At 44.9% G+C, this 12,632-nt stretch overlaps 1 protein-coding gene across 2 annotated transcripts; it reads left to right on the top strand.

Moving 5' to 3' along the window:
• The first annotated feature begins 386 nt into the window (after positions 1 to 386).
• Positions 387 to 12,387, top strand: LOC310710975 (trypsin-like). 2 transcript variants are annotated; one of them, XM_083512374.1, is made up of 6 exons: positions 387 to 621; positions 3,863 to 3,961; positions 5,996 to 6,155; positions 8,128 to 8,381; positions 9,958 to 10,094; positions 11,881 to 12,387. In XM_083512374.1, the coding sequence occupies exons 2-6, from the start codon at positions 3,907 to 3,909 to the stop codon at positions 12,031 to 12,033; spliced, it is 759 nt and encodes a 252-aa protein (XP_083368500.1). In that variant the 5' UTR covers positions 387 to 621; positions 3,863 to 3,906; the 3' UTR covers positions 12,034 to 12,387. The 2 variants fall into 2 exon arrangements, with proteins under 2 accessions (XP_083368500.1, XP_083368501.1); XM_083512375.1 differs by lacking the exon at positions 387 to 621 and adding an exon at positions 756 to 1,039.
• Positions 12,388 to 12,632: the final 245 nt, after the last annotated feature.

The raw sequence follows: 12,632 nt of genomic DNA, 5'->3' as shown, positions 1-12,632 counted from the left end.
CTTTCAAGATTTGGGAATGGTGTGTTTTAAAACTGAATATGTTTATTGTTTTATGGAGGCTGGCTATACACTGCTTTGAGGGTCAGAGAGGACATGGACAGTAGCCTAGAAAATAGATGTTGTGAATAAATGTGTAAAATGAATGAATGAATGAATGAATGAATGCACACATAAATAACAGCGCCGACATAATATACTGCTCGAGGGCAACCACCTCACCTCGTCTCATGGGAGGGCCGGCCCTGCTTCAGGTAGTGTGGGGCAAGCCCATCTTTGGCTGATGCTACAGGGCAAGTGATTCAGACAACTTGCTCAAGGGAGAACAGGTGTCCAGTGGTGAGCAGAGAGAGGATGTGTGATTCAGCCCTCAACACAGGCGATTTCTGAGGGCATCTTCTTCTTCCTCCTCCTCTAACAATCACCAGTTATATCATCGGGAAGTCTGCATTAATCTGAACAATGGATTTGGTCCTAGTCACTCGGCTATGAAAGAGCAAGGCGGGGGTGTTAACAAACACTTCCTGAAAAGCCCAAGCCCGGTAAATCCAGGGCAGGACTAGTTGAAATAAAAGCCAAGAAGGGCCTGAGAGACAGTGTCTTGGATTCCGGCAGCCTTTGGGGGTAAGACATCTCTATGCTTCTATGGCTTTCTGTTTTCAAGGTCTGAAAACCACCTTAGGTGTATTGTTTTCTGGGTAGTGCATTTTCTCTGGGACATCTCTTTAAGGTTCTCCTCTGGAGGCAGTGGGAGTTAGCTGACAGGAGATCTCTGTCTTGATAGCCAACACCCTGATTTATTTGTTTCCTTATCTGAAATATCTGCAACTTGGTGAATCTGAACAGATCTGGGCAGGCTGTACAAATTCCTCTGGATGCAGCCTGCAGTCAAGGAGCGTCTCCCCAGCATAACCTCTCAGCGAGGAGCTGCCTGCTGTTGACTCAAATTGATACGTCTTTCTGCTTTCTTGTTGGAGTCTGCAAACCATAGATATATCTCTAGGCTGTCTACTCAACAGCTTTCTGTGCAGGATTTGAAAAGGTTTGTTATGTTGCATGATAAGAATGGCACAGACTGAGTCACTCCGGAGTGATTTATATTGTTTCTTTGTTCTGCTTGTTGCCCTGCAAGAACTATTGATTGATTAGATCTAGATCCTGGCATCTTTATTTGCTCGCTTTCTAGAGGGCATCTGCATGGTGCAGTAATCAGAACATCCTCCTCTCATGTTTTCTCTGTTCAGTTCCTTTTCTTTTTAAACCCAGAACACAGAAAATCTGACAGCAGCAGAATTTGCTCAGGCGGAGATGACATACCCTCTAAGTGTCCCCATTTTTCAGGGACAGTTCAAGAATTACAAAAGCCACCCCGGGTTCTGATTTGATCCTTGTTGTCGTTGTTTAGTTGTTTAGTCGTGTCCGACTCTTCGTGACCCCATGGACCAGAGCACTGGATTTGATCTTGGAATGTCCCTAATTTCTCTGACAATGTTGCTGTCACCAACCTTGGGGAGGAGGGTGAGCTGATACTTGCCCTGAGTGGCGGCTGAGAGGAAGCATCCTGTTGTCTCTCCATGGCCTTTCCATGGCCACCGCTGGTGACTTCCTCCCTTGAAGAGTTCTTAGTGCAGGGGTCGGCAACCTGTGGCCCATAGGCCACAAATGGCCCATGGGGGTCATTTAAACGGCCCACAAGCTGCCCCCGAACCGAGCTGCCCACTTGACGAGTCCCCGTGTGCTGTGCTAAACCAGCACAGTGCGGAGCGGGGACTCGCTTCCATGGCGCTGGGATTCGCACCTGTGCAGACGCAGATGCCAGAAATCATGTCTGCGCATATGCGATCGGGCCCATGGAGCGATCTCTATGGGAATGAACCGGCCCAGGCGAGGTAAACCTTGCTGGTTCCTGTCGTAGTGGTTGAGGAGGAAGAGGAGAGGCTGTGGCCACCAAGAACCAGCCCTGCATGATGCGCTGGTTCTGAGCGGCAAATCGTTTCCAGATCACATTGACATTTATATACCGTATTTTTCACGCACCAGACCACAAGACGCACCTAGTTTTTCGAGGAGGAAAACAAGAAAAAAAATATTCTGAATCTCAGAAGCCAGATCAGCAAGAGGGATCGCTGCGCAGTGAAAGCTGTTCTGGCTTCTGGGATAGCTGCGCAGCCTGCATTCGCTCCATAAGACGCGCACACATTTCCCCTTACTTTTTAGGAGGGAAAAAGTGAGTCTTATAGAGCAAAAAATATGGTATATCTATATTCAGTCCCTAAATTGAAGTGTGTATGTGCTTGCTTCCAGACAGGTTTATATTGTGGGATCAGTGTTCCTTATGCATGCAAGTTGTTGTGGGCTTTTTATTGTAGGGTCCACATGCCATCTTTGACACCAGAATGCCAGAATCCCCTTTAATCTGGATGTACCCTTTTGGATTGGGGAACCCACCCCCCTTTTTAAAAAACACCTCTTGCCAGCAGCCTGTTTCAAAAATCTGAATGACCCATTTACAGCATTAAGCCTGGAAGCACCTTTTGTGCTTACAGAGAATGGGACTCATGATCAGGAATACAGTGATGGGGAAGAGAGTATTTAACCCTTTCCCCCTCCACGGTGTGATCCTAATGAAAATTCACCCTGACAACTAAAGCTGGGGAGAGGCGAACTGCCCTCTTGGTTACAACAGGTTGTTATTTGGATTCCGGAAGTGTGGAAGCTGAGTTGCTAATCCACAACCCTCTTATAGCAGAACAGCCATGATTGGGGACTGGCAAATCACTCAAGTCTGGAAGCAATCTTGGAAAAGATCAGATATAACTACCCAAGTGGCTGGAGATGGACTTCAAGCCAATTACTAACTCCACTGTCCTACTCATTGTTCAGAATGAAGTGGTAAAATCTGAATGGTACTGTTTCAGAGTGCAGGGGTCTCTCTGTGTGTGAGTGAGATACTTTTGAATACTCCTCCGCATACGAATTTTTCTACCTATAGTAATCTAGCACACCAGGGAGAAGTGGCTGCATTTAACCTTTCTCTGTGATGTCCTAGTTTACCATGCAGGGAATATAAGGAGCATTTATGTGCAGGAACAATTGAAAACAGGACCTCCTACCTGTGATATAAAATGGCAGAGTCTGTCATCCTTCCATGTCAGTCTACTGGTCCAAAATATAGCAGCCAGGTAACTGGCTGGGGTTCCATTTAGATGACACTAAACCCCCATTTTATTTTAAAACACCTGCCTTGGTTGGCCAGTTTGTTTTCAGGCCCAATTTAAGTTGCTCACATTAGTGCTTAATGCCCTAAGTAAGCCAGGGCAGACGGAGCCTTCTGGGTTGCTCCACTGCTCTCCGAAGCTTATGGGGTGGGGTGGTCCAGGAGGTGGCCTTCTCTGTGGCAGCCCCGATGTTGTGGAATTCCCTCCCCACAGAGGTGCATCTGGCTTCTTCACTCTGCAGCTTTCAGTAAATGCTAAAGGTGCACCTCTTTCCTCTAACCTTGGGCACCTGAGATATAAATTTTTATGACCCACCCTATTTTTTGTGGTTGCGCTTTTTAGAATTGTATGTTTTAAGAACTGTTTTCATGTTGCATTTCCAATTGTTGTAACCCATGCTGGGAAGTTAGGGTAAAGGGCCAGTAATTAACAACAACAACAACACCTCATTCTGTGTAAAGGGCAGAATGTCTCTCAGTTATTTTGATTCACATCTCACATTTGTGGAGTTGTGGTGAAAAGAAAAGGAGCAGGTTTTTTGGAGGCTCTTTGCTATCTTCAACTGTCCTCCTTTCTCCCACTGCTTTCTGTGTCTCTGGAACTCCTAGAACAATGGAATGATTGCATTATTATCTCCTCTCTTACAGGACAGCTTATTCCTGGAAAGAATTGCATCCTACCCCCAACCACCATGTCGTCTCATTTACTGGAATTGCTGACTGCCATTTTGTTCCTGGTGTCTCCTGGTAAGATCTGTAGGGCAGGCAAAATAAGTGTGTGATGCTGTTGTTGTTATTGTATTTTTAGGTGTGGTAAATATGTTTGAGAGTGTACGGCACAGGATGCATCTAGTGGTTGAAAAACACATGGAAACATTTAAAAGCTGTTTGGTGTTTTTGGCCAACCACTGAGGTTAGATCAATAGATCCATGAGGGCAGGGAATAGTGACAGCAGCATTGAGGGCCAGGAAAGTAGCACTGATTTAGACATTCTTTCCCAGCAGAATGTGGTGCTGGAATCCTGAGGTAGGAGGGTGGCCTGTACCATTTTAGACTACAGGAGGGTGATATTAAGAGCAAGCCCAACAGGGAGTGGACTTTTTTCTCCCCGAAAGTTTTACTTTTAATATTTTTGACGTGGTAATGTGAAGAACTGATCTTAAGACTGGACTAAAAATGAGAAACTGAGGGAAACCAAAATTGGCAGATATTTCCATCTTTAACAGCAACATGGTTTCCCAGTATTGCTGCAGATGTGGCCTCTTCTTCCTTCAATTGCCATCACAAGGCTACCCAAGAACCATTATGTTTTGAGGAAAGGAGAGATCTAGCTTTCATAAAGGCTACCCCCAGTTGCTTGTCTTATTTGTTTTAATTCATGCTTTTTGTCTCAATATTTTTATGTAATCCACCTTGTGAGGTTAGTCAGAAAAGCAGGATGCAAATATCTTAAATATTTAGCTAATAAATGTCTCTTTCAGAAGTTGAACATATGAGCCAAAATTCCCTCTGCCCCAGATTGAACTTTGCCTCCTCCATCAAACCCCAATATATATGTTTCTTTTTCTAGTATTGCAACTCGTATCTCCTAAAAACATAACTTGTGAAGCAGGCCTTGGTCATGCACCTATTCCTCACAAAAGTGTAACTTAGGGGGTGTTCACAAATTACATTTGACTAGTGTACCGTCTGTGTGCATGTATACATGAATTTCCCAGACATAGCCAGCAGTCAGCCATCGGAAGCAGTGTCCAGGCAGAAATTACTGGAATGTCTGGGGAAATCTGGATGTTAGGCAACCCATGTTGGCAGTATTGCTTTTGATGATTTTCCTTTAAAAAAAACTCAACAACTTTCATGCCCCCTGCCCCCCCCCAAATTCTGTCCGGATTTTCACTCTTTGAAATATGCCGATCCTAGCATACCCAAAAAGCGGAGATGTACATTAGCACAGTTATTCACGTGTCATATTCAACATGTTCAGCAATCTGTGTGTCTGTGTGCATAATAGCTGAGCTGTACAAATCAGCTAGTGTACACTCTTTCATACAAATGCTTGTAAATGTGCAGAGACAGCTTGTGGCCGCATTCTGTTCACCGTGTGAACAGTCCTATGATCACACAAAGTTGTTTGATTTGTCTAACTTATTTAACAACATTGAGATTGCTGCTTGGTTGTAAGGAAACCTCTGAGCGGTTTACAAAAATATAAAACAAAGCATTGAAATGATTGATAAAAACAGGTATTTGAAAACATTCAGAAGATGATTAAAATCAACGGTACTTAAAAACAAAACAAAACGTGTAACTTCTACATGTCTGGATAAGCTTGCGTAAAGAAAAATGTTTTAGTCAGGCACTGGGAGGAGCACAGCGAAGGTGCCTGCCTGATATCAACAGGAAGGGAGTTCCAAAGATCCGTTTCCTACAAGTGTTGAATGCGTATTATATGTCGCAGCAGCACTTGTAATAGTGCAAGTTCTGCAGACCAAAGTGACCAAGAAGGCATATATGGGATAAAACAATCCTACAAGTAAACAGGTCCCCAGCTGTTAAGTGCTTTATATACTAATAGTAATATACCCTCCAACATTTCTCCAATGAAAATAGGGGCATCCTAAGGAAAAGTGGGACATTCTGGGATCAAATCAGAAACTGGGATGGCTTCTCTAAATTGGGGACATCCATGGAAAATAGGGACACTTGGAGGTCTGTAGTAACCTATTGAGCTTCGTTTATGTGGCAAGATGGTAATGATTTGTGGTTTTATGTTCTTCCAGCTGCCACAGCAGATGAAAACCGGATAATTGGCGGGGGGCCTTGTCCGATCAATTCCCAGCCCTGGCAGGCTGCACTTTTTTCAGGCTTCAGACTGCACTGTGGAGGGACACTGATCACCAACAGATGGGTGCTCACCGCTGCCCACTGTAAAATGGGAGTGTAAGTGTACACGGGCAGGGAGAGGGCTGGGGGTTTGCGTGTGCCAGCGCACACATATGAAAAATACGCGTTTGTTTGTGGGCATGAGAGGCACTGTATTATTACACTCACTGTACATTTAAAGCACTATGCTACCTCTTCAGTCATGGTTCCCCCCCAAATAATTATGGGAGCTGTGGTTTGTTAAAGGCACTGAGAGTTGTTAAAGGTAAAGGGACCCCTGACCATTAGGTCCAGTTGTGGCCGACTCTGGGGTTGTGGTGCTCATCTCGCTTTATTGGCCAAGGGAGCCGGCGTACAGCTTCCGGGTCATGTGGTCAGCATGACTAAGCCACTTCTGGCTAACCAGAGCAGCGCACGGAAATGCCGTTTAGCTTCCTGCCAGAGTGGTACCCATTTATCTACTTGCACTTTGACGTGCTTTTGAACTGCTAGGTTGGCAGGAGCAAGGACTGAGCAACAGGAGCTCACCCCACTGCAGGGATTCGAACCACAGACCTTCTATCGGCAAGTCCTAGGCTCTGTGGTTTAACCCACAGAGCCACCCGCGTCCCACCTGAGAGTTGTTAGGAGAGCCCTAAATTCCCCTCACAGAGCTTCATTTTCCAGAGTAGTCTTAATCAATCCCTTTCCCCAGGGAATTTATCACATCTAATCTCAGGGGCATTGTTACAGTGGGGCCTCACCCCTGCTTTTTTTTTAAAAATGAATTTTTTTTCCCAAACATTGTTTTACTTTGATTATAGGAAGGCTGGGCACTGTACTGTTGCCTTTCCAGGCACCCACAGTCTTCATATTCCAGAGGCATTGATACAGACAAATTAGGATATGCAAATGTGTTGCAATCTTGTGACACAAGCCTTTAAGTACCTAGCAAGGCCCCTGCAAATCATATGCAAGCATGCGTCGACCCAGCTGAAGGCCACGCATTACGAAACTTCAACGTGGAAGGCATTCCCACACAGCATTAATGTAAATCTCACGTATAGTCATTGTGAGTGATCTCACTCGGCAATGGAGTCTTGCTTCTGTTCTCAATCCTGCATAAGTGGCGTCTAGCACTGCATCCAAAAGACCTAATAATAATGGGCATTTGCGCAGTGCTTTTGAATGTTTGATGAGCTTTGCCTGCACTGTCTCACTGCAGTTCATACAAACCAAAGATAGGGGAGTTTGCGGCCATCCAGAATCTGTTCAACTCCGACTCCTATCAGCTTCAGGAAGGATGGCCAATGCTCAGGACTGATGGGAGTTGGAGTCCAGCAGTATCTGGAGGGTCACAGCTTCCCCATCCCTCCTATGAAAAAAATAGATATACTTGACCATCTCTGTGAACCGTCCTGAGACCTGTGGGTACAGTGGTGCCTCGCAAGACGAAAAGAATCCGTTCTGTGATTCTCTTCGTCTAGCAGTTTTTTCGTCTTGTGAAGCAAGCCCGTTGACGGATTAGCGCTATTAGCGCTATTAGCACTATTAGCGCTATTAGCGGCCTTTAGCAGCTTATCAGCTTATCAGATCAGCTGATAAGCGGCTTAGCGGCTTAGAAAAAAGTGGGGGAAAGGGGAAAAAACCCGCAGGAACTCGCAAGACATTTTCGTCTTGCGAAGAAAGCCCATAGGAGATTCGTTTTGCGAAGCACCTCCAAAACGGAAAACTCTTTCGTCTAGCGAGTTTTCCGTCTTGTGAGGCATTCGTCTTGTGGGGCACCACTGTATATGGCAGTATATAAATTTAAATCATCACCACCACCACCTCTTTTTTCACTGCCAGGTAGAGTTGCCAACTTTTCTAAAGGTGCTGCTCCTATTCTTTTAGCAACAGTCTGGCATGCATGTTGGAAAACGTTGCACCTGCTGGACTTCTGCGATGCTGTTAAAAGTGCAGGATCAAGTCCAGTAAGAAAAACAAAGCAAAGCACTGTTGGCAGCACTCCTACCAGCCTAACTTGCCATTTATATTTATTTGCTCCTAGTCCTTTTCCTGTCCGTCTCGGGGAACATCACCTCACACAACTGGACTGGTCTGAGCAGCTGAAACTAGCGTCAAAAGTCATTGTGCATCCGGGCTACAACTCTCGGACCAAGAACAACGATATCATGCTTGTCAAGTTGCTGACCCCGGTTTGCTTAAACAAGAAAGTGAACGTCATTGATTTGCCCACCAGCTGCCCTGTGCCCGGGACCCAATGCCACGTTTCAGGATGGGGCACCACGACAAGCCCACAAGGTATGTTGCCTTTTAAAGTGTGTCCTTTCAACCTAACATTTATTTCTTATTTTATTTCATGACATTTTATTCCCGCCCTTCCTCCCAAAGGAGCACAGGATGGCAAATTACAAAACAGTTAAAAACAAAGTAATAATACCCATTTTCCAAATCTTCACCCCTAAATACTTCCAACCAGTGGCGTAGTGTGGGTTGCCAGAGTCCGGAGCCACGCAGAGGGAGGGTTGCAGGGAGGGAAACTAATGGAGTACGCATGCGCATTCAACTGCCTAATGGCGTCCGCATCACCCAGGTGATTGCAGCTGCAGAGATAAGAAAAGAAGAGTCTTTGGTAAAATGTGTATATTTGTGAAAGTTGTGTACATTGGCAGAAATTTGTGCTAAAATGTTGATGAGTTTTCATGAGGAGTTTTTAAAAAAGATCGAAAGCCTATGTGGAAATGTGGAGAACTGAATTTAAGATTGAAAAAAATGAGAAACTGAGAGAAACCGAAATTAATAGATTGGTACTTCCCCACTTGTACCAAAGGCTACAATCCTTTACTCATTTCATTTGTTAGTCCCTACCCCTATCCCTATCCCTATCCCTACCCCTACCCCTACCCCTACCCCTACCCCTATCCCTATCCCTATCCCTACCCCTACCCCTATCCCTATCCCTATCCTTATCCCTATCCCTATCCCTATCCCTATCCCTATCCCTATCCCTATCCCTATCCCTATCCCTATCCTTATCCCTATCCCTACCCCTACCCCTACCCCAAACCCACCATTTCTCTTATGGACGTCCTCTTCTGAAGGCATAAATAAGAACAGGACAGACATCACTGGGTGAATGAGATGGCTGTGATGACGGTCTGCATGCTTGAGGAATTTGTGGATTCTGATATGAATTAATCTGAACTGCAATCTCCAGTAAAGCCTGCAGACTGGAACGCAGATTTCATACTTCTCTGACATTTGTGCTGCAGTTTCATCTTTAAAAAAAAAAAAAGCGTGTATGTATGTTAGGATAAAGTGCATTTAGAAATGCATACTTTGAGAAAAAAGGTGTTCAGAAATGCATAAGATGTCAGGTCCTGCATCTCCTTCCAGTCATTGGACCAAATGACCCCAAGTCCTAGTATAATAATAATAATAATAATAATAATAATAATAATAATAATAATATTTTTTTTTTATACCCCGTCCATCTGGCTGGGCTTCCCCACCCACTCTGGGCAGCTTCCAAAAAAATATTAAAATACTGTAATACAGCAAACTTTAAAAGCTTCCCTAAACACTAAACAGGGCTGACTTCTAAAAGTCTGGTAGTTGTTCTCTTTGACATCTGGTGGGAGGGTGTTCCACAGGGAGGGTGCCACTACCGAGAAGGCCCTCTGCCTGGTTCCCTGTAACTTCGCTTCTCGCAGTGAGGGAACCGCCAGAAGGCCCTCGGTGCTGGACTTCAGTGTCTGGGTAGAACGATGGGGGTGGAGATGCTAATATGAGAAGGAGCGGGGGATACTGCTCTGTCCCCACCCATTCTGTAATGTTTGACGCTCTCTCCAAACACTGTGTTGTTGTTGTTTTACAGCAAGCTTCCCCAGTGTTTTGCATTGTGCAAACGTCACCATTGTTGGTCAAGACGTCTGTCAGTCCATTTACCCTAATTATATCAATGAGAACATGGTTTGCGCTGGCGCTATGGAAGGAGGCACAGATGCTTGCCAGGTGAGTTGAATTGATTTCCACTAAGCCTGAGAATATTCCTGAGGACTAGGTGAATGCCAGTGGATAAAAGTGTTTTCTGGAATCTTGTAGATTAGCACTCTTTAACCTTTTAAGACAATCTACCTTTAGCCTAATCAAGCATTTGAGGACCCAGTTCTTCAGGTTTTTAGATCTTATTGTGATAGCTCTGCTGTTGTGATCTGTCTTAGGTTAAGATCCAGTGTTGGGTCACATCCTACCAGTTGAAGACCTGTACTAGTCAGGAAGCTAAACAAGAACTTTATTGTTCCTCTTGAAGAAGAACAGAACGGCAGATAGAACTAAGTCTAGTGCCACCTAGTGATGAAGCTATATAATTACGCTTCCCATATAGCAGGAAACCAACTCTACAAGCCAAATGAGGCAGAGATGCAGTGAAACAAGAAATGAAACCACAGAGCAAATTGAATCAAGTGATAAAATTAACCACCAAAAGCAGTAAAACAAGAAATGGAACCATACAACAAACTGAATTAACCACCAGAATTAGCCACTGAAAGATAATTGTTTGGTGCTTCTGTGATTTCTCTCATTTATCTGGGCTTTTATCAGTGTCATCTTGGTGGTTAATTAAACCTGTGGTGTGATTTGGGTTTCCTGTTTCACTATAGCTCTGTTTGGTAGGGTTGAGCCATGAAGCTGGCCTCCCAAAAGTGACATCATTCCTCCTCAATGAGCATTAGGACCAGTGAGGGTCTTGCCTTAGTGAGAAGGGGCATAGCCTAGAGGGGTGTGTGCGTATATCCCAGTGTGAGTCCCAAGGGCCAGACAGAGAGTCACATTCAGCCTATGGGATGGAAATTCCTCACGCCCAGCGCAGTCTTCAAAACATCTTCTGTTCTAGATTCACCCTTGATATTTCTAACAAGCTGCCTGAGACGAAAGACAGAATGGTGCCCTCACCAATTCACATACAGAAACTGAACAAAGTGGCAGCTGAATCTTACTTCAATACTGCTGATAGGGTTGTAGGTAAGACTAGTCCTACTCTGAGTAGACCCATTGAAATGAACAAACAGGTCTAATTACAGATAGGTAGCCGTGTTGGTCTGCCATAGTCAAAATAAAAAAATTCCTTCCAGTAGCACCTTAAAGACCAACTAAGTTAGTTCTTGGTATGAGCTTTCGTGTGCATGCACACTTCTTCAGATACATCTGAAGAAGTATCTGAAGAAGTGTGCATGCACACGAAAGCTCATACCAAGAACTAACTTAGTTGGTCTTTAAGGTGCTACTGGAAGGAATTTTTTTATTTAAACATGTCTAAGTTAGAGCCATTCATTTTGATCAGGCATAGGCAAACACTACAACTCCCATCCCATCATGAGATGGGACCAGTGGCCAGGGATGATGGGAATTGTAGTCTCAAAACATCTGGAGGGCCGAGTTTGCCTATGCCTGATTTTGACTGATCTACTCAGAGTAAAACCTAGTTGTATACAACCCATAGTCCTCCACTACCCATGAGGATGGCAAGCCATATAGTACATGGAGCTTCTTTGTCTGCTGCACCTCAATACCACCCTCCAGCATTTGCCATCTGAGGCGGCTGTCCAAATCTGCCTAATAGTAGGACAGGCCCTGTCGCAACAATACACACACACCACTAATTAGTTATAAGAAACTTTGAAGATCTGCCACAGGCCTTGTGCAAATCATTCTCCCTGAGCTTTATTTACCTCACAGGTGAACTGTCAGTGAAGGATCTGGAGAAGTGATTGTGCTTTGTTTTGTTTTTTTTCCTCAGGGTGATTCAGGCGGCCCCCTTGTCTGCAACGGGAAGCTGCAAGGGCTTGTATCCTGGGGCCCCCAGATTTGTGCACAACCTAGGAGGCCTGGCGTCTATGTGAATGTATGCAGATATGTGGACTGGATCCGAGAAACTATCCGCAATAACTGATGATCCTGTGGCAGTTGGAGCAAAGGAAGCTGCCTTATACCAAATTGGAGCACTGCTCCATCGAGTTCAGTACTGTTTACACTGACCAGAAGCAGCTCTCCATTGTTTTAAGGCAGAGGTCAATCCCACCCTTTCCTGGAGATCCCAGAGACTGAACCCACCACCAAGTGCTCTACCATTAAGCTACGGCTGCTCCTCCAGTCCTGAACAAACTCTGAAGTGAGGGGGGGGAACATGCTTGATGTTTTGTTGTGGACTTCACTAGACTCCCCTAAGTTGGTTTGCGGTGTTTGTGACACTTCTGTGGCGCTGTGTAAAAATGTACTATAATAAAACCTGGTCTTGACCACCAAATCTTCTGCTGCCCTCTGAAACCACCTCAAGCTGATGAATGCTTTTTGCTAAAGGGCCAAATTAGACGCACCACCACCTTTTGTGCAATTAACAACAAATGCCTTCTGAAAGGTAAATTGCAGGTGTGGGGCCCCCAGTCTGAACGGGACCCTAGCATGCAGGTTGGGGGTAGGGATGGAGGAGAAATATGATTCCTGGGACATTTAAAAGCAAACTTATCTAATCTGCACTTTCCAAAACAAGAT

The sequence above is a fragment of the Podarcis liolepis genome (assembly GCF_965112155.1).
Source record: "Podarcis liolepis genome assembly, chromosome: 7".
NCBI lineage: Eukaryota > Metazoa > Chordata > Lepidosauria > Squamata > Lacertidae > Podarcis > Podarcis liolepis.
The sequence above is the reverse complement of the archived record's forward strand: the minus strand, read 5'-3'. Positions and strand labels throughout refer to the sequence as shown.